General features: G+C 64.2%; 1 protein-coding gene across 1 annotated transcript in view; it reads left to right on the top strand.

Moving 5' to 3' along the window:
• The window catches only part of ARHGAP23 (Rho GTPase activating protein 23), a 42,380-nt gene that overhangs the window by 14,315 nt on the left and 8,880 nt on the right, over positions 1 to 19,185 (top strand). Inside the window, 16 exon segments of the mRNA XM_029049537.2 lie at positions 1,797 to 2,456; positions 2,540 to 2,996; positions 3,626 to 3,781; positions 4,127 to 4,241; positions 4,553 to 4,610; positions 6,797 to 6,934; positions 9,173 to 9,490; positions 10,481 to 10,542; positions 10,710 to 10,831; positions 11,222 to 11,334; positions 12,412 to 12,567; positions 13,401 to 13,479; positions 15,294 to 15,367; positions 15,600 to 15,689; positions 15,895 to 16,020; positions 17,954 to 17,995. Coding sequence (XP_028905370.1) covers positions 1,797 to 2,456; positions 2,540 to 2,996; positions 3,626 to 3,781; positions 4,127 to 4,241; positions 4,553 to 4,610; positions 6,797 to 6,934; positions 9,173 to 9,490; positions 10,481 to 10,542; positions 10,710 to 10,831; positions 11,222 to 11,334; positions 12,412 to 12,567; positions 13,401 to 13,479; positions 15,294 to 15,367; positions 15,600 to 15,689; positions 15,895 to 16,020; positions 17,954 to 17,995 — 2,766 coding nt within the window.

Below are 19,185 nucleotides of genomic sequence, written 5' to 3'. Positions count from 1 at the left end.
CCCGCCCGGCCAGGCCCGGCCGCTCGGGAGCGGGAGCGGCCCCGGCCCCCCCGGTCCCCGGCCCCCCGGTCCCCGGCCCAACCCCGCCGGGCCCACGACGCACGGAGGGAGGCCCAGCCCGCGCCTCGCACCCCGCGCCTCGCACCCCGCGCCTCGCACCCCGCGCTTCGCACCCCGCGCCCGGTCAGTGGGGAGGCCGCGAGGGGGCCGGGGCGGGCACGGTGGCGCCATTCGGCGGCGGGCAGCGGGACCCGGCCGGTGGGGCGGCCCCGACGACGACACCCTCTCCGTCTGTGTGTGTGTGCGTGTCTGTGTGTGTGTGTGTGCGCCCGTGTCTGCGTGCGTGACGGTGGGGGGCGGCGGGCGGGCGTGACCGTGTGGCCGTGTGTCCGGCCGCCCCCCGCCCGCCCCATTGTCAACCTCCCACCGTGGTCGGCACCGGAGGTGGGACCGTCCGCGACCGTCGCCCGGCCACAGGGTGTGCGCGCGCTTGACCAGGTGCGGTCGCGACACCCTCCGCGCGTGTGCGTCCGGGTGACCGGTGGCGACCGACACCGTAGGAGCGGCCGGCCGGCCGATGGTGACGGCGATATCGTGTATGTGCGCGGGTGGGTGCGTGGGGGTGTGCCCCCGGGGCGGGCGGGGAGGGTCTCCGGGCATTCGGAGCGTTCCCCGCGGAGGGGTGGGTGCTGGGCCTCACCGGGCCTGACGACGGAGAGGAGCCGAGGCCGGGGCGGGTGGGGGGTCCGTGGGGGGCGGGCAGAGCCAGAGAAGCAGGACGGAGGAGGGAGGGAAGGCACAGGGCGTGGGGAGACGGGGGAGTGTCCCGCCAGTAGGCCGGGGGAGCGGCGGGACGGGTCCCCATCCGGGCGGTCCGGGCCGGGGGCGTCGGGGTGCTCCGACGGGGAGGGGAGAGCGGTGCCGGGAGGTGAGTCGTGTGCGTCGAGTCGCCCGAGCCGGGAGGGATGTACGTTTCGAGGTGCTCCAGCGGGGAGGGGAGAGCGGTGCCAGGGCGTGTGTGTTTGTGTTGGGGTGCCCGGGCAGGGAGGGGGAGAGTGGCGCCAAAGCTGGGCTGGGCGGCCTGGGCCCTGCCTGTCCCTTTAAGAACCATCCTGCCTCGGTGCCACCTCCTTATGGGGCCCGAGTCCCGGTGGGGAAGCAGAGGCGTCTCCGGATTCCTGGGGCGGGAGGTTTCGCCACCCGCCCGGCCCGAGCGGCCGAGGGCGGACGCCAGCGTGCCGTCCGTCACCCCGCCCTCCTGCCCGGCCCCGCTATCCCCCCGTCTGCCCCCCGCCCCGCGATGTGATCCGCCACAGTGGCCGGCCCGGCCTCCTCGTGGTTTCCTTGGGTGAAAATCACCTTCGGGACTGCTCTGCCCCCGGGCCCTGGGAGAAGCGAGGCGGCGGGCTAGATGAAAAACAGGCGGTGGCCTTGAAACCGGTCGAGCACCCTCTGCCTCGCTCCTTTAGCCCCTTGGGTCTTGCTCTTCCCAGGGCTGAGCCTGGGTCACCAGGCTGAGTGGGCTGTGGCGGGCCTGGGGGGCGGTGGGGAGGTGGGCAGGAGGGAGGATAGGAAGAGGGAGATACCGGGGGCGGGATGGGGAGGGTGCCGGCCAGGGAGGAGGGGGACCACGCCAACCCGAGACGGGCACGGCCGGGACCGCGCCCCTGGTTGAATGGGATGTCCGACCCTACTCGCCGCCCTCCCCGGCCCGGCCCCCGCCCCCGTGCCTAGGCCCGAACTCTGAAGCGGAGAGGTGGGCTCCCCTTCCTGACGCCCCCTTCCTCTCGCCGCAGGCCCGCTCGCGGGACGCCTCCCCGACGGGGAATGAGCCTCTCTGGGCCGGAGCCCGCGGCCCGCCCGAGCCGCCCCCGTTCGGCTCCACCCGCCGGCCCTACCCCCCGCAGGCCTGGGCCTGGGACACCATGGTAGCGGGCTCCCGGCTGGCCCCCCGCGTCGATCCCCAGGACTTCCGGCCGCCCCTCCCGTGCTCCCGGCTCGCGCCCCAGCCCGGCCGCCTCGGTCGCCCGGCCCCGCCGCCCCGCAGCCCGCCCATGGCCCGCCCGGCTCCCCACCCCGGCGCCTTCTCCCACGGCCCGGCCCCGACCGGCGCCCCCCAGGTCCCCCGTGGCTGCCCGGCCCCCGGCGCCCCGCCGCCCCCCGGCCCGGGCCGGGTCCCGCGGGAGGCCCCGCTGGCCCTGAGCGAACAGGAGCGCCGCCGGCGGGCGCTGACCCAGTGGCTGTGCACCCAGCTCCCGCGGCGTAGCTCTTCCGAGGACCGGTCGGCCGCCCGGCCACCCCCCCGCCGCCGCAGCGCCTCCCAGGACCGGCTGGGCACCCCCCCGGGCCCGGCCCCCTGGGGCTGGCCCCACTCGGTCTCCCAGGACGCCCTGTGCCACCCGGGCCCCGGCGGCTGTCGGGCGCGCTCGGACGAGGCCTTGGCGCCGGGCGGGCCGGTGCCGCGGGCGCGGGCTGCCCCCGGCACCCCCCTGCGGGCTGCCCCCGGCCCGCCCCCCCGCGGCCGCCCCGCCCCCCGGCCCCCGCCGCCCCGGGCCCGCCGCAGCCCGGTCCACCCGCCCTGCCCGGCCTCGACGCCGCCGGCTACGTGGGCTACCGCAGCTACAGCCCCTCGTTCCAGCGCCGGACGGGCCTCCTCCACGCCTCGTCCTTCCGCGACCCGGCCTCCGGGGGCTTCCCCACCTTCAGCCTCACCCAGCGGCCCGCCCCCGCCCCTGCCCCCCAGCTGGACCGGCCGCCTCCGCCGGCCTCACGCCCCGCTCTCCCGGGCCCCGCCGGCCCCCCGGATGACGCGGTGCTGCGGCAGAAGCCGCCGACCGGCCGCAAGGCGCAGCTCGGCTCCGGGCACCCGCCGGACTGCGCCCTCCCCGGAGAAGGCCGCGAGGAGACCCGAGGCGACGGGCCCGGAGAGCGCCCGGGACGGAGGGTGGCCCCGCTGGCGGCCCCCGAGGACTCCCTGGCGTCCATCCCGTTCATCGGTACGTGGAGGCGCCTCCACGGGGCGGGGTCGGAAGCGGAGAGGGCAGGAGACCGGGCCCGGGCCCGCTCGAGGCCGTGGGTGTCTTGCAGGACGGCAAAACCCCCTCCCCCCCCCAACGGGTCTCCAGTCTCCCCCTTCGGGTGTCCCGGGGCCTGGGGTGGGGCCGGCCCCCGTGGGAGCGTCAGCCGGACTGCCGTCGCCAAGGGGGCCGGGCTGTGGTCTCCCCAGCTGGCGAGGGATCCAAATCCATGCTTCACTGACTACAGGGCCGGTGCCCGGGGCCGGTACCCGATCCCCGATCCCCACGGAGACTATTGTTTACCCGGTGTCCGACGCCCCCCTGCCTTGGGCCCCATTCTCTGACTGCCCAGCTTTGAGAACCCGAGGCGTTAGCTGCCCCTGGCTGCGCCTCCCCTCCCCACCGGTGCCCCTCGCTGGGACGGGGGCGGAGAGGGGATCCCCGGGGCCGGCTGCCGGCCACTGGCCTGGGGCAGATTCCGGGAGGGGGCCCGCACTTTGCGACTCGCTCCGTGCCCGCCCGGGGGGCTGGCAGAGTGGGTGGGTGCCCCTCCCGAGGCCCCCCCCCCGCCCAACCTAGCCCACCGGTCCCGCTTGCACCCCGGGCAGATGAACCCACCAGCCCCAGCATCGACCTGAAGGCCAAGCCAGTGCCCGCCTCGTCGGTGGTGTCCAGCTGCATGAACTCAGCGCCCGTCCTCACCACCAGCCCCTCCTCGCCGGCCTTCTCCTTCGCCATCAGCCGCCACTACTCCCAAGACTGCAGTGAGTCCCCCTCCCCATCCTCTACGCGCACTACCCTTCCCCCTCCCGCCTGCCACTTCCCGGCCGGTGGAGGAGCGAGACCCTCTCCTGGCCGGGTCTCCCCAGTTTGTGCCAGGGACCCGGTCGGAGCCGAAGGGTGGAGGGCGGCCTCTGGAGCGAGGGGCGCCAAGTGACGGGAGGGGCGCCTGATTCCCCCAGGGCCCGGGCCAGGGTCCGAGCTTCTTGGCCAGGCCGGGGAAGGGCCTGGGGCGGGCGCGGCCGAGTGGGCCCCGAGTCCGGGCCCCCCAGGGGCGGGGGCCCGGGGGTGGCGGAGCGGGTCCTGAGGCCTGGCCGGGCACGTTCCAGGCAGCATCAAAGCCGCGGGCCGCCGCTCCTCCTACCTACTGGCCATCACCGCCGAGCGGTCCAAGTCGTGTGACGACGGGCTCAACACCTTCCGAGACGACAGCAGCGTCCTCCGGTGGGTTCCCTCAGCCGACCCGCACCCCAGCCGGAGGCGGGGCTACCGGCCCGTCTCCCCGGGCTCCGATCCCCGGTCGGCCCCCTTCTCCAACTAATAGCGTGCCGCTGGCGGCGGAGCGTGCCCACAGGGCCCCTGGGGTCCCTCTCTCTGTCTCTGTCTCTCTGGGCACTATCACTCCGCTTCTCTGGCCCCTGAGGGGTCATTGCCTTTCCCCCCGGGGATATGGGGGTTAGGAGGGGGCCCCCCCCAAGCTGGAACTCATCCCCTACACGCACCTCTCCCCTCTGCCCCCCGATCTTCCTCTACAGGCACCTGCCCAGCCGTGTTCCCAGCCTTCGCCTGCTGAAGAGTTTCTTCACCGACGGGGTGAGTCCTGGCACCGTCCCCGACGCGGGGAGTGAGAGAAAGAGAGCCAAATGGGTGGGGCGGGTTGGGGTGCCAGAGCCAGGCCCGATCGGAGCCTCCCTTTGGCCGCCAGGTTGCCTGACCTTGCTTGAGAAGCCTAACCTCCCGGGACCCGTCCCCCCAGCTGAAAGATGGGGAGAACGGGGGCGTCGGGCAGTCAGTCTCTCGGGATATTTACTGAGCGCTACTCTGGGCAGAGCACTGTACCGTGATATTTACTGAGCGCTACTCTGGGCAGAGCACTGTACCGTGATTCTCTTCAGGAGAGTACAGCCTGAAGTAAACACGATCCCTGCCCTCGGGGAGTTTACGATCTAGCAGGGGAGAAAGACATTAAAATGGATCAGGGAGGGGAAGCGATGGAGTGTAAAGATGTGGACAAAAGTCCCGCGGGTTGGTGCGGGTGGGTGAGTTCTTAACCAAGTGCTTAAGGATGGGTGATGCACAGGGGAGAGAAAATGTGGTGGGAAGATGAGGATTAGTCAGGGAAGGCTTCCTGGAGGAGATCCCATTTTAATAGGGTGTTGAAGAGAGGGAGAACAGGCGTTTGCTGGATGAGAAGAGGAGAGGGAGTCCCAGACAAGAGGGAAGGTGTGAGCAGGGGGTGGACTGCGGGAACGAGGAGAACAAGGCTCAGGGAATAGGTTGGAATCAGAGGAGTAAAGTGTGTGAGCTGGGGCGTAGTGGGAGAGGAGCGAGGAGAAGTGGCCGGGGAGAGAGCTGAGCGAGAGCCTCAGAGCCGTCGGTGAGGAGTCTCTGCTTGCTGCCGAGGTGGCCGGACAGTCATTGGCAACGGTTGGCGGGTTTGGAGGAGCAGGGAGAAGGGCGATCCGGGGGGCAGGGTGACAGAAGGAACTGGAGCCAGGGCGGCCGGAGGGCCGGTGGCTTGGCCCATCAACACGCCGGGTCTCGTTGTCGTCTCTCTTGCCGGCCACCTCTTGCTCACCCCACCCCCACCCCTGCCCTAAAACTCCCTCCCCGGCAACATTTGGCAGATGACCGCTCTCTCCATCTTCACAGCCCTACCAGAAGCCCACCGCCTCCAGGAAGCCTTCCCTGCCTAATCTCTCCTCTCCTCACTCACTTTTCCCTTCTTACTGCCTCTCCCGTGCACTTCAGTCTCGTCTAAGCGCTTAGGACCTCCCCCCGCCTCTGCCCCCCCAGTCTCCAGGGGTAACCTCTTATTTCCCCCTTCAGCCCTCGGACGCCACCTAAGCGCTTCTCACCACAGCCCCCCGACCTAGCTTTCATTCACTTATTTATATATGTATTTGTTTATTTGTGATATTTGTTAAGGGCTTATTACGTGCCAGGCACCGAATCAATGGCTGGGGTAGTCACAAGATGATCAGGTTGGACACGGTCCCCGTCCCACAGAGGGCCCACAGTCTTAATCCCCATTTTACAGATGAGGTAACTGAGGCCCAGACAAGTGAAGTGACCCACCCAAGGTCACCCAGCAGACAAGTGGCGGGGCGGGATTAGAACCCAGGCCTTCTGACTCTCAGGCCTGTGCTCTTTCCGCTCGGCCACGCTGCTTGTCCGTATGGGCGCTTACCTCCTCTGTTCTGTGACTCTTCCCGCCTGTCACTCATTGTAGCGCCTCACCCTCCCGCTAAACTGTGGGTTTCTTGAGGACAGGGCTCGCATCTGCTAATGCTGTTGGACTCTCCCAAGTGCTCAGTCCAGCGCCCTGCGCCCAGTAGGTGTCCGGCCAGTACTCCGGACTGGTGGGGGCAGGCCAACCCTGGGAGCGGGAGGGGAATGTCCGGCGGTCTCCGTCTCCCCCCCAGCCCGGCTCGGACACCCTTCGTTCATTCGATCGTATTTATAGTTTTACTGTGTGCAGAGTGCTGTACTGGGCGCTTGGGAGAGTCCAATATCACAATAAACAGACACATTCCCTGCCCACAGTGAGCACCATCCTGCTAACGGAGGAGACCGTGCCTGTGCTGGTTCCCCCCCCCCATCCCCCGCCCCCTCCCGCAGCCTCACTGGACCTCGGGTCCCCCTCCCCAGGAGGGCGGGATCGAGATTCCCCGGATCAGAGCCCAGAGAGGTTAGGTGTGGACCCCGAGGTCACGTGGCACGTGGAAGTGGCCGGGACCCGCCCGAGCCCCCTCCTCAGACCCCCGCTTCCTCCTCAGTCGCTGGACAGCCTGGGCACGTCGGAAGAGCCCCAGCCCAAGAGGCACTCGGCCTCTGACCTCTCGGACGGGGCGGCCGGGGAGGTGCATCAAGAGGGTTGGTTGCACTTCAAGCAGATCCTCACCAAGAAAGGCAAGGTAAGAGAGGGTGGCAGGCCTGGGACCTGACCCCGACCCGAAGAGGGGGAGAGAGGGAGAGTGACCCGCCTGCTCCGAAGACGAGAGTGGGACGCCCCGCCGGCCAGGGTCACCCAGTGGTGGGAGAGCCTGGCCCTGCGGCCGTCTTGCAGGACAGACCTCGTGAGGGATGAAGGGTAGACAGCAAAGGTGCTCCAGGGCACCGAATGAGCCTCCCCCTTCGGTGGTCTCCACCCACCGAGCAGTCTATTGTGATTGGAATGAGGCCTGCCCAGAGGCAGGGAAATAGATGAGATGACCTCTCTAAATTTGAGGAGTCTCTGACCCTGAACCTGAATCCAGGGTCCACGACCCCGATGGACCCTCCTGCAGAAGAGGGGAGGCTGGGAGGAGGAGAGGACGAGGGGCGGCCGGGGGGGAGGGTGTCATGGGGGCACGGCGGGAGTCGGGGGGAGCCCGGGGCCTGGCTCCCCGGACTCGGCTGCCAGAAGATCACGGCTCGCTCTGCGTTTTCCAGGTCAGGGGGACGTGGGGACCTGAAACCCTTGGGTAATCCACACCTCTCCCCACTCATCTTATCTCCCCTCCCCGCGCCCCCCACCCCCGACCTCTCCCCAGACAGGAACCCTGAAGATGGGACCCTCCTCCCGCCCCTCACCCAACCCAGCCACCTGCCCCTACCCAAGAGCAGGGCCGGGGGCACTGATGGGAGGAGGGGGAGAAGCCAGTCTCTCCCTCCCACTCAGGGCCCCTGTGCCAGACAGCCGGGCAGAGCTCAAGGAAGAAGATCCATCTTCTCCCAGCCCGCAGCCCGGCTTTTTCCCAGGCTTGATTTCTTTCTGCCATGTGGTTCCCCTTCCTTCCATAGCGTGGCTTTTTTTTTTTGTTTTTTAAAGGATGTTTTGCGAAGCACTTATTATGCGCCAGGCACCATATTAAGTACTGGAGTAGAGAGAAGCTAAACGGTTTGGATGGGGCTCACCGTCCTGATCCCCAATTACAGATGAAGGGACTGAGGCCCAGAGAAGTGAAGTGACTTGCCCAAGGTCACAGAGCAGAGAGATGCATTCGATTGCATTTATTGAGCGCTTACTGTGTGCAGAGCACTGTGCTGAGCACTTGCACTGTACTAGGCACCTATGGCAGAGCTGGTATTAGAATCCATGTCTTGCTGTGTTGTTTTTTTTTAAATGCTGTCGGTTGAGCGCTTACTGTGTGTCAGGCACTGTTAATAAAAATGATATTTGTTAAGCGCTTACTATGTGCCAAGCACTGTCCTAAGTGCTGGGGAGGGGATAGAAGGTCATCAGGTTGTTCCACGTGGGGCTCCCAGTCTTCATCCCCATTTTCCAGATGAGGGAACTGAGGCACAGGGAAGTTAAGCGACTTGCCCAAAGTCACCCAGCTGACAAGTGGCAGAGCCGGGATTAATAATAATAATATTGTTGGTATTTGTTAAGCGCTTACTGTGTGCCGAGCACTGTTCTAAGTGCTGGGTAGTTAGAGGGTCATCAGGTTGTCCCATGTGAGGCTCACAGTCTTCATCCCCATTTTCCAGATGAGGAAACTGAGGCTCAGAAAATAATAATAATGATGGTATTTGTTAAGCGCATACTCTGCGCGAAGCACTGTTCTAAGCGCCGGGAGGGATACAAGGTGATCAGGTTGTCCCACGTGGGGTTCACAGGCTAAATCCCCATTTTACAGATGAGGTCGCTGAGGCCCAGAGAAGTGAAGTGACTTGCCCAGGGTCACCCAGCAGAGAAGCGGCGGAGCTGAAAAACCCATGACCTTTGACTCCCGAGCCCAGGCTCTTGCCACTGAGCCAGGCCGCTTCTCTAAGTCAAGCGACTCGCCCAAAGTCACCCACCTGACAGGTGGCAGAGGGGGGCTTAGAACCCATGACCTTTGACTCCCGAGCCCGGGCTCTTGCCACCGAGCCAGGCCGCTTCCCCGTGTTTCTAAGCACGGGGGTCGATAGCGGCCAAGGAGGTCGGACGCAGCCCCCGTCCCACGCGCAGGGGGCCGACGGGGGTCTTGGTGCCCGTTGTCCAGATGAGGTAACCGAGGCCCCGAGCAGCGAAGGAGGGCGGGATTGGAACCAGATGTCGTCCGTCCCCCCCGCCCCCTTCCCGCCGGGCCGGCCACCGGGCCACGGTGCTTGGTCCGTGGGTGTTTCCCGGGGGCGGGCGCCCTGACGGTCCGGCCGCCGGCCGGTGTCTCCCGTGTCTCCCGCAGAAGGTGGGCGGCGGCGGCGGCGGCGGGCTGCGGCAGTGGAGGCGGGTCTTCGCCGTGCTCCGCGCACACTCGCTCTACCTGTGCAAGGAGCGGCGGGAGGCCGGCGGGCCCACGGTGCCGCCTGAAGGTGAGGAGGACCCGGCGCCCGTCAGCATCCGAGCCTCCCTGGTGGACATCTCCTACGGCCAGACCAAGAGGCGACACGTCTTCCGCCTGACCACCGCTGACTTCTGTGAATATCTCTTTCAGGCCGAGGACCGCGACGGCCTGCTAGGCTGGGTCAGAGCCATCAGGGAGAACAGCAGGGCCGAGGGCGAGGTGAGGGCCCCCGGCCGGCCCCCTCCTCCCCTCGCAGGCCGGCCCCGCAGCCCGGCCGGGCCGGAGGGGCGGGCGGGCGGGGCGGCGAGGCCCTCCGCCCCGGGGCCTTTCCATAGGAGGGAGAGGGAGCCCGGCAGGCCGACGCGACGGCCGAGGGAAGAGCCGGGGACGGGCAGAGGGCCGATCCGGGGCGGCCTGGCCGGCACCCGCCCTGAGGATGGGGCTTGAGCCCGTTGGCCTCTCTGGCCGGGAGGGGTCCGGAATTGGCCGCGGGTGTGGGCGGGGCACAGTGCTCCCTGGGGGGGCCATCGCATGTCACTCTCCCAGGGCCACGGGCACGAGGGGAGCCAGCCCCCCAACAGCCCGAGGCTGCGGGCACCTAGGGAACCGGACCCCCGGCCACCCGGGGCCTTGAGGACAGAGGGACCCAGTCCCCCTGCTTGCCGGGGCCGCGGGCCCGGGGGGAACGAGTCCCCCACGGGGCGTAAGGGGGCAAGACCTCAGGTGTGCCCTTGCCCGGGTCCTGGCTGGTGACCCTGCCCCTTTGCCACGGCCCTGGGGGCCGGTGGTCGGCCAGGGGTCCCACCGGCCCCCAGCTCCCCGCCCCTTGGGATCGACAGGGGAGTGACGTTCGGCCGACGAGGGAGAGCCGGGGGGTGAGAGTCACCGAGACCCCCGGCCGCTGACCCACTCTCAATGAGGCGTCTTGTTTCCTGTCTCCGTGTCTCTCCCTCTCCTTCTGTTTCTTGCTCCTCTGTCTCTCCACCCCCCTCTGTGTCTCTCTCTCTCGCCATCTCCATCTCTGCTGTTTGTTTTTGACTCTCCGTCTCTCCCTATCTATCTCTTTTTCTCCCTTTTGCTGTCCCTCTCCTTCCCGTCTTTCTCCCCATCCACCTCTCCACCTCCGTCATCTTTCTCTCTCATTTCGGTCTCTCTGTCACCGTGCCTCTGTCGCTCCTCTCCCTCCTCTGCCCTTCTCCCTCTCTCCAGGACCCTGGCTTTGCCAGTCAAGCTCTGATCAACAAAAAGTTAAACAGTTATCGCAAAGTGAGGTGAGCGAGGGAGTAGCTGCAGGGGTGCGGGGTGGGCCCTGGGGGTGAGGCTCGTGGGGGCGGCGCCCGTCGGGTGCGGGGTCACCGTCCCCAGGACACTGTGGCGGTGCTGAGCGAAAGGCGGGTGGTCCCGGTCTGTGCCTTGAGCTCCCTCGCCTCTCGCCCAGCCCCTCTATTGTCAAAGGAGATTGGTCTCCCAAGGGCCCCCGGCTTCTGGGCTGCAAGGCGGAGCTCCCGCGACCAGCCGCCAGCGGTCGCGCACCCCGGCAGGACGCGGCTGGGGCCAGAGGTACCCGAGGGGGAGGGGTGGCCGGGGCGGGGGTGGGGGGGAGGAAGCGGGAGGATAACGATGGGAGGGGCCGGGGGGGAGGAGGAGGAGGCAGTGGAATGAGGAGGGGCAGGTGGCGGGCTGGCCAGAGGTGACAGAGCCCGGAAGGTCTGCGCAGGTGTGTGGCCGGCCGGGGGTGCGGGTCTGTGCGGGTGGGCGCCCGGCCGGGGGTGCGGGCCTGTGTGGTGTAAGTTGGACAAGCTCAGGACCCCTTGTTCCTGGCCCGGCCCCCAGGTCCCGGCCCCTCCCCCTCCGTCCCCCCAACTGCCGCCCCTCACACGGGTGTGGGCTTGGAGGCCGGGCTGGACCCTGGAAGTCTGTCCTGCCCCCAATGTTACCCCTTTTTTCCAGATGACCCTCCGCGGGGTCCCTGGGGCATCAACATCATGAAGAAGAGTCGGAAGGTGGCCCCACGGGCATTTGGGGTGCGTCTGGAGGAGTGCCAGCCTGCCGCCGAAAATAAGGTAGCGCCAAGGATGTCCAACTCTCCCCGTGGCCCCGGGCCCGCAGAACTGGACCCGGGGGTGGGACGGGCCTCCTCTTTGACCTCTTTCAGCTTCTGGGTCTTGGGGTGCCCAGGGGAGAGCTGTGGGATCCCAAACAGGTTCCCTGTTCCCCCTGCTTTTCCATCTGCCCCTTTCCCATCTTCGCCTCTACTCCTTCCCCCTCTTTGCCTCTGTCCCTTTCCCCCTTTGTCTCTGCCCCTTTTCCCGCTTTGCCCTTCCCCCTTTTTGCCCCTTCCTCCTCTTTGCTTCGGCCTCTTTTGCCCCTTTGCCTCTGCCCCACCCCGTCCTCCTCCTGCCCACCTCCCCGCCCTTGTCTCCCCCAGGAACGGGGAAGGTGATGCTGGCTCGGTCCCGGATCGCAGGGCAGAGTCCTGGGTCGGACCCTCGAAGCAGTCGGACCCTTGCTTTACTCACCTTTCTTCCCACTGGTCCTCTCCACGTGGCCGGTTGGAGGCTTGGGCCCGGCCCCTCCGCCCCTGTGGGTGGGGGACGATTTGGGCCCGGGGAACCCTCGCTTGGCCTCTCCCAGAACCATGGCCCAAGGACAGTGACGTGGAACTCATTTTGGTCCCCACGGGAACCTAGAACGGACCTTGGGAGGTCCTCTGGGTCAACCCTCTGCCTCTTGGCCCTTCCCCCTGCGGGCAGGCAGGTGGCCTGGCTGGATGGCCCGGCCCGGGGATGTGGGTCCGGGAGTGTTTCCTGCCTCTTGCCCAACCCTGGCAGGAGGAGAGCTCACTGACGGAGGGAGTGGGGCGGGGTTGCCCGGCTGGAGGGCTGCAGGGCTGCAGGGCAGAGCTGCGGGGCAGGTGGAGGCCAGAAAGGGTAGCGGGGAGGCAGAGGGACCCCTGTCTTCCCTTTGGCCTGCTTCCCTGCCACCTTCTCTTCCTCGCTCTGCTCCCTTCTCCCTCCCCACCACCTTCTCTCCCGCCCTCTCTCTGACCCACCACCTTCTCTCCCCGGCCGTCCGGTCCACCCTCCTGAGCGCCCTCTTCCCCCCACCCGCGTCTCACCCCGCCCCTCTCCCCTGAGCAGCACGTGCCCTTGATCGTCGAGGCCTGCTGCCGGGTGGTGGAGGACAAGGGGCTGGAGAACCTGGGCATATACCGGGTACCAGGAAACAACGCCGTCGTGGCCAGCCTGCAGGAACAGCTCAACAAGGGCGCCGCCGAGATCAACCCTCAGGATGAGGTAGGTGGGAGAGCGCCTCCCTCCTGGGACCCTGGGACCGCCACCCCCCAGTCCCCGTTCCTGTGGCCTAGTGTTCCGGGTGGGCCGGTGTGACTCTCAGGGCCCGGGGTGGGGTGCGGGGAGCTGAAGGGGCGTGGGGCAGATGGGGCCCCTGCCCGCTAGGAGGTCGTCCCCCCGGGGGCCGGACTTGGGGCCGTTCGGAGGAGCTGCGTTGGTCCCTGGTGGCGGGAGGGCGGTCTGCAACCCCGCAGAGGGGAGGGAGGCGCCTCGTGGGCCTGGGTTGAATGGTGGGGGCTGGGACCGGGGCTGGGGACCGGGTCGGCCTGCAGCTCCCGGGCAGGCTGTGCTCTCAGAAGAACTCAAGAGATCCCCCTCCCTCCGGCCCCCCGAAAAGATCCACCCATCTCCCCCACCTCACCCTGACCCAGGACCAACCCATCTCCCCCACCCTGACATAGAATCCATCCATCTCCCCCACCTCTATAAGGTCCCACCCATTTCCCCCTTTCTGTCACATTTCCCACCCATCTCCCCCACCCCGCACAGCACCCGTCCATCTCGCCCTCCCTGTCACAGGACCCTCCCATCTCCCTCCGTCCAGCGCGGGACCCACCCCTCTTCCCCCATCTCTGGGCAGGACCCACCGTAGCCCTCTAACCCCCAAGACACCGTATATAAAGACTGAGACCCTCCCCACGCCCTGTGCCGCCAGTAGCCGTGGGTGTTGAGGCGTCCTTCCCACGGCCTGAAGGGTCGGCCCTCCCGGGACCCACATGTTGGGCGGGGGAGGGTCCGGCCGGTGCGGCCCCGTGACCGCCGTCATCCCCTCGCAGCGCTGGCAGGACCTGAACGTCATCAGCAGCCTCCTCAAGTCCTTCTTCCGCAAGCTGCCGGAGCCCCTTTTCACCGACGGTGAGGGTCCGGGCGGGCGGAGGGAGGGGCCTCCTCGTTCCCCTGTCCCCTCTGCCCTCTTGTCCCTCAGTTCTCCTCGTCTTCACCCTGCCCGGTATTGGGCTTGCAGGGGCCTGAGGTCCCGCTGGCCCAGAAGTGATCGGGGCCTTGCTTCTCCCGGATCCTGCACTTGTAGGTCATCCTCCCCCCTCCCCCGGGGTCTGGGCTGCCCCTTTGAAGCTCCTCCAGGATCTGCGCTGTTCCCTTGGAGCTTCCCCAGGACCCCCTGGGGTCTGGGCAGCCCCCCGGAACTCCCTCAGTGCTCCTGGTGGCCCGTGTTCTAGGCTCCCGTAGCTGGCCAGGATAGATCTCCACAGCCTAATTTCTTCCTCTCCTTCCAGACAAAGGGCCTGCAGACACGCATACACCCGCCCTCCCCGGCCTCCCGGCCGAGGTTCAGGGGTCCGGCATACAGTGGATGCTCAGTACACTCTGTGCTTACTGAGATTCTGGCACTCACGTGCCCAGAGACACAGCTCCAATCAGCCGTATCAATCGATCGATAGTATTTATTGAGCGCTTACTGTGGGCAGAGCACTGTACTCAAGTGCTGGCGTGAGTATAACACAACAGAATTAGCAGACACGTTCTCTGCCCGCAACTAGCTGACCGTCTGGGGGAGGAGACAGAAATTAATTTGAATGTCATTTGTATTATGTAATTTAAAGATGTGTACATAAGTGCTGCGGTGCTGGGGGTGGGGAAAAGATCAAACGAACATTCCTACAAAAACACACAACCACATACACACACATTGTAAGCGCTCAATAAATACTATCGCATGAATGAACACACTCGCACACACGCGAAAATAACCCTCGTCCCGAGCCCCCTCCTCTGTGTCGTGGGTGGGGGTGTTCCGCTGCCTGCAGGGCGGCTCCAGCCAGTCTTTGCTCTCCGGGGGATGGGTGCGGGGTGCTTCTGATGGCTCCAGAGTGGGTTCCCCTGTGCCCCTCGCTCCTCTCTGGGGTCCCCTGTCCTACACAGGCCCCCACACCGACACTCCTCTGAGCGCCCTGCCCACCCCACGCTCACCTGGCACCTCTTTCCCACCCCTTCCCCAGCCTCTGGGCTCCCTCCAGGGGCAAATCTGTCATCCCCCTGCCTCCGGGCTGTTCGGTCTGCCCCCAGCTCATGCTAGGGTGTGGTGGAGGGGAGCCACCTGCACCCTGCTTCTCTGGAGTCTGAGCATAGACTCCTCCAGGTCCTCCTCCCCATCTCCCCAGAGCCTCCCCGTTGCCCTCTGCCATCCTCCTCATCCCCCGAACCAGATTCCGCCTGCAGCGACAGTGAGACTTTGCTCATCCTGGCTGGCTCCTTGGGATGGCCCCAAACTCAGCTCCTGGGTTCTTTCTCTTTCTCCCACGTCCCCCTCCACCCTCCCCCTTCTCTTCCTCCTCCTCCTCCACCTCCTGGAAAGAGCCCGGGCTTCGGAGTCAGAGGTCATGGGTTCTAATGCCGGCTCCGCCGCTTGTCAGCTGTGTGACTTTGGGCAAGTCACGTAACTTCTCCGTGCCTCAGTTACCTCATCTGTAAAATGGGGATTAAGACCGTGAGCCCCATGTGGGACGACCTGATTATCTAGTATCCCCCCCCAGCGCTTAGAACAGTGCTTGGCACATAGTAAGCCCTTAACAAATGCCATCATTATTATTGTTGTTGTTATTATTCTCCTCTTCCTCCTCCTCTCCCCTTCCTCCTCCTCGCCCTGAGCATCCCGCCCCTCACCCGGCCTGGACCCCCTAGCCTGATGACCCCTTCGCGGTGTATTGCAGACAAGTACAGTGACTTCATCGAAGCAAACCGCCTGGGGGATGCCCGAGAGAGGATGAAGACGCTACGGAAGCTGGTATGCGGAAGAACCGGGGGCCGGGGCGGGCGGGGAGGGGGGCTGGGCATTGGGGGGCATGGGGAGCTCTTTGATTTTGGGGTCCCCTGGGGCTTCATCCCAGGTCCTCAGAACAGGAACCATGGGGACCTCAAAGACCAGTGCCTGCAGAATCCAGGCCAGGCGGTTGGGAGGTTGGGGAGGGTGGTGGTACTGTCTAGCTCCCGCTCAGCTCCCTGCCCCGCCTGCACAGATCCGGGATCTGCCTGGCCACTACTATGAGACCCTCAAGTTCCTGGTGGGACACCTGAGAACCATCGCTGACCACTCGGAAAAGAACAAGGTAGCCGGAGGCGGGGGTGGGGGGCTGTCGCGTTCCCGGCGTTCATCGGGCCCCGACCCGGGTCTGGGAGTCCGAACCCCCCTGCTCCTCGCGCCCCTGGACCGACTCCCAGAGGACGGGGTCACGGAAGGACCAGAGAGACCCCTCCGGGGGGTCAGAGTTCGTCCCTGAGCAGAAGGGGTGACCCGAGCCGTCCCTTGGGCAGATGGAGCCCCGGAACCTGGCCCTGGTGTTTGGGCCCACGCTGGTCCGGACGTCGGAGGACAATATGACGGACATGGTGACGCACATGCCTGACCGCTACAAGATCGTGGAGACTCTCATCCAGCACGTAAGGCAGCCTTGAAGCCGAGCACCAGCCCGCTGGGTTTGCTGGCCTGCTCTTTTTTTTTTCTTTTTTGGTTGGTGTTTGTTAAGCGCTTACTATGTGCCAGCCTCTGTACTAAGCGGTGGGGTAGATACAGGCTAATCAGGTTGGACACAGTCCCTGTCCCACATGGGGCTCACAGTCTTTATTCCCCACTTTACATACGAGGTAACTGAGGCCCGGGAGAGTGAAACAGCTTGGCTGAGGTTACGCAGCAGATCAGTGGCAGAGCCGGGATTAGAACCCAGCCCCTTCTGATTCCCAAGCCCGGGCTCTACGTGGCTCCTGATCCTACGTCCTCTCCCCATCACCCCCGCGGCCCGGCGTCGGGCCTATTAGAGGCAGATCTCCAAGCTCCCACCTGAACTCCTAGCCGAGAACTGGAATGTGAGTTGCCTCAGCAAGCGGCTTTTCAGTCAGCCCTCGCAATGAGGGCAGAGGGAAAGTTATGAACCGGGAACCTAGGTAATAGGATGGCAGAGAAGCCAGAGAATCCCCAAGCCAGTGGCTCTGCCCCCTCGATTACCATATCAGCCTCCTGGCTGATCTCCCTGGCTCCTGTGTCTTCCCCACACCCGTCCGTACTTCACTCTGCTGCCTGGATCATTTTTCTACAAAAAAGTTCAGGCCATGTTTCCCCACTCCTCGAGTACCCCCAGTGCTTGCCCATCCACCTCCACATCAAACGGAAACTCCTCACCGTCAGCTTTAAAGCCCTTGATCCCCTTGTCCTCTCCTACCTCACCTTGCTCTTCTCCTACTACCCAGCCCGAACACTTTGCTCTTCTAATGCCAATCTTCTCACGTACCTCCATCTCGTCCCTCGCCTCTGGCCTGGAACGCCCTCCTTCCTCATATCCGACAGTCAGTGACAGTCCCCACCTTCAAAGCCTTTTTGAAGGCATATCTCCTCCGAGAGGCCTGCCTTAAGTCCTTTTTTCCTCTTCTCCTACTCCCCTCTACGTTGCCCTCACTTGCTCCCTTTATTCACCCCCCTCTCCTGGCCCCACAGCACATATTTGTAATTTATTTATTTATATTATTGTCTCCTTCCCGCTCTAGGCTGTAAGCTTGTTGTGGGCAGGGAATGTGTCTCTTGTATTCTCTGCAGCGCTTAGTACAGTGCCCCACACAAATAGGGACTCAGTAAATATGATCGGCTGACTGGCTAGGATCACAGCGAGATGTCCAGGCACCGTGGGTATTTGACAGACAGTCAACTGCATTTACTAATATTCATAAATGCAATCTATATTTATAACTGTAAATCATACAATCTATATTTATAACTGTAAATCAAGGTCTCACTCCACCCAGAAACAGGGTAAGCCAGCCGGCTCACTAGGGATCTGCCCTCTCACCCTCTGCCCCTTGGATCGGATCTGCCTTCAGCACATCTTCTCCTTCCCCCTTAAACTGGCCCCGTCCACCGACCTTTCATCTAGTTTGTGACTCAGCCTGGCTGTCAGAGATGTTAGGTGGCCCCTCCTGGGTCAGACAGTTGAGCCCTAACTTTGTGCAGAGCACTGTACTGTGTGTTTGGGAGAGTCCAATACAACAGAGTTGGTTGGCACAATTTCTGTCCTCAAGGAGCTTACAGTCTAGTGAGGGTCACGGTGGGAGAGTCAGGAGCAATGACTGATCTCTTCTGGCTTACTGGAGGAGAGTCAGGGATGGAGCGGGGAGAGTCAGGGGTGTTGGACAGTCCTCGCTGGGTCACTGGGGGAGAGTCGGCGGTGCGGGGTGGCCCGTCCTTAACCGTGAGGGTCACTGTCCAGGAGGGCGACCAGCAAATAGTTCCTCCAGGCATCTGGATCAGTCCCGGGCTGGGTGAGCTTGGAGACTTCCCGAGAGGTGTCACTTGAGGTCTGACTTTCTCCCTTCTCATTCCACACAGTCAAACTGGTTCTTCAGCGACGAGGAGGATAAGGGAGAAAAGGTGAGTGGAGGGGAAGCGCGGGTGGGGGTCGGACGGGTGGGTGGGGGCCCAGGCGCCAACCTTGGGGCTGGACGGCACCGTCGGGACAGGAGATAGGGAAGAACTGGACCTGCTGTAGGCCAGCCTTGCCGATATTCACCGGTCTGCCCTTTCTCCAGGTTTCACCCTTATCCTCTGCACCCACCAGGCCCGACAAAGGGTAGGTGGGTGGAGAGATCTGGGAAGGCTTCCTGAGAGAGGTGAACCTGAGGCTAGATATCCAGGAATAGCAGCAGTAGCGACAGCATTTACTGAGTGGCCCTTGGGTGCGGTGCGCTGAGCTATGCGCTTGGGCGGTGCAGATCAAGCGAGTGCCACAATCCGTGCCCACAGGGGGCTTAGACTCTGACAGGGTAGTCTTTACAAATAGAGCAGTCATGATACATAATCGAATGTACAGTTGAATAAACCTCTATACAGAAGTCACCGAGGATCCAGTTTAAGGGAATTCTTAAGTGCCAAAGATGACTCATTGGGCTTCTAAGACTTGGGATGCTGGGAATCAATCAGGGAGGAGGAAGAGGTGGGCTTTAGGAGGGCCTTGAAAAATAATAAGAATAATAATGATAGTTGTGGTGTCTAAGTGCTTCCTCTATCTGACCCGACTGTCTCGTTTGTACGCCAGAGCTTAGAACGGTGCTCGGCACGTAGTAAATGCTTGGCAAGAGCTATTATTATTATTATTGGTGTTGGTATTGTTATTTAATTACTCCTCCTCCTCTTTGCCGAGCACTGAGGTAGATACTCAGTGATACCCCAGTAGATACCCCAGACTGAAGTGCTGGGGTAGATACAATCAGTCAGTCAGTGCTATTTGTCGAGTACTTACCGTGCGTAGAGCGCTATACTAAACTCTGAGGAAAGTACAGAACAACAGAGATGGAAGGCGTGTTCCCTGCCTACAAGGAGTTTACAGTCTAGAGGGGGAGACAGACATTAATCTAAATAAATTATAGATGTGTATATCAGTGCCGGTGGGGGAGAGAGTGGGGTGAATATCAAGTGTTTAAGGGTCCAGATCCAAGTGCAAGGCGGGCACAGAAAGGAAAGGGTATCGGGGGAAATGAGGATTTAGTTGGGAAAGGTCTTTTGGAGGAGATGGGATTTTCATAAGGCTTTGAAGGTGGGGAAAGCGGTTGGTCGCCTGGTTA

Source organism: Ornithorhynchus anatinus, chromosome 21, assembly GCF_004115215.2.
Source record: "Ornithorhynchus anatinus isolate Pmale09 chromosome 21, mOrnAna1.pri.v4, whole genome shotgun sequence".
NCBI classification, from domain to species: Eukaryota; Metazoa; Chordata; class Mammalia; order Monotremata; family Ornithorhynchidae; genus Ornithorhynchus; species Ornithorhynchus anatinus.
The sequence above is the reverse complement of the archived record's forward strand: the minus strand, read 5'-3'. Positions and strand labels throughout refer to the sequence as shown.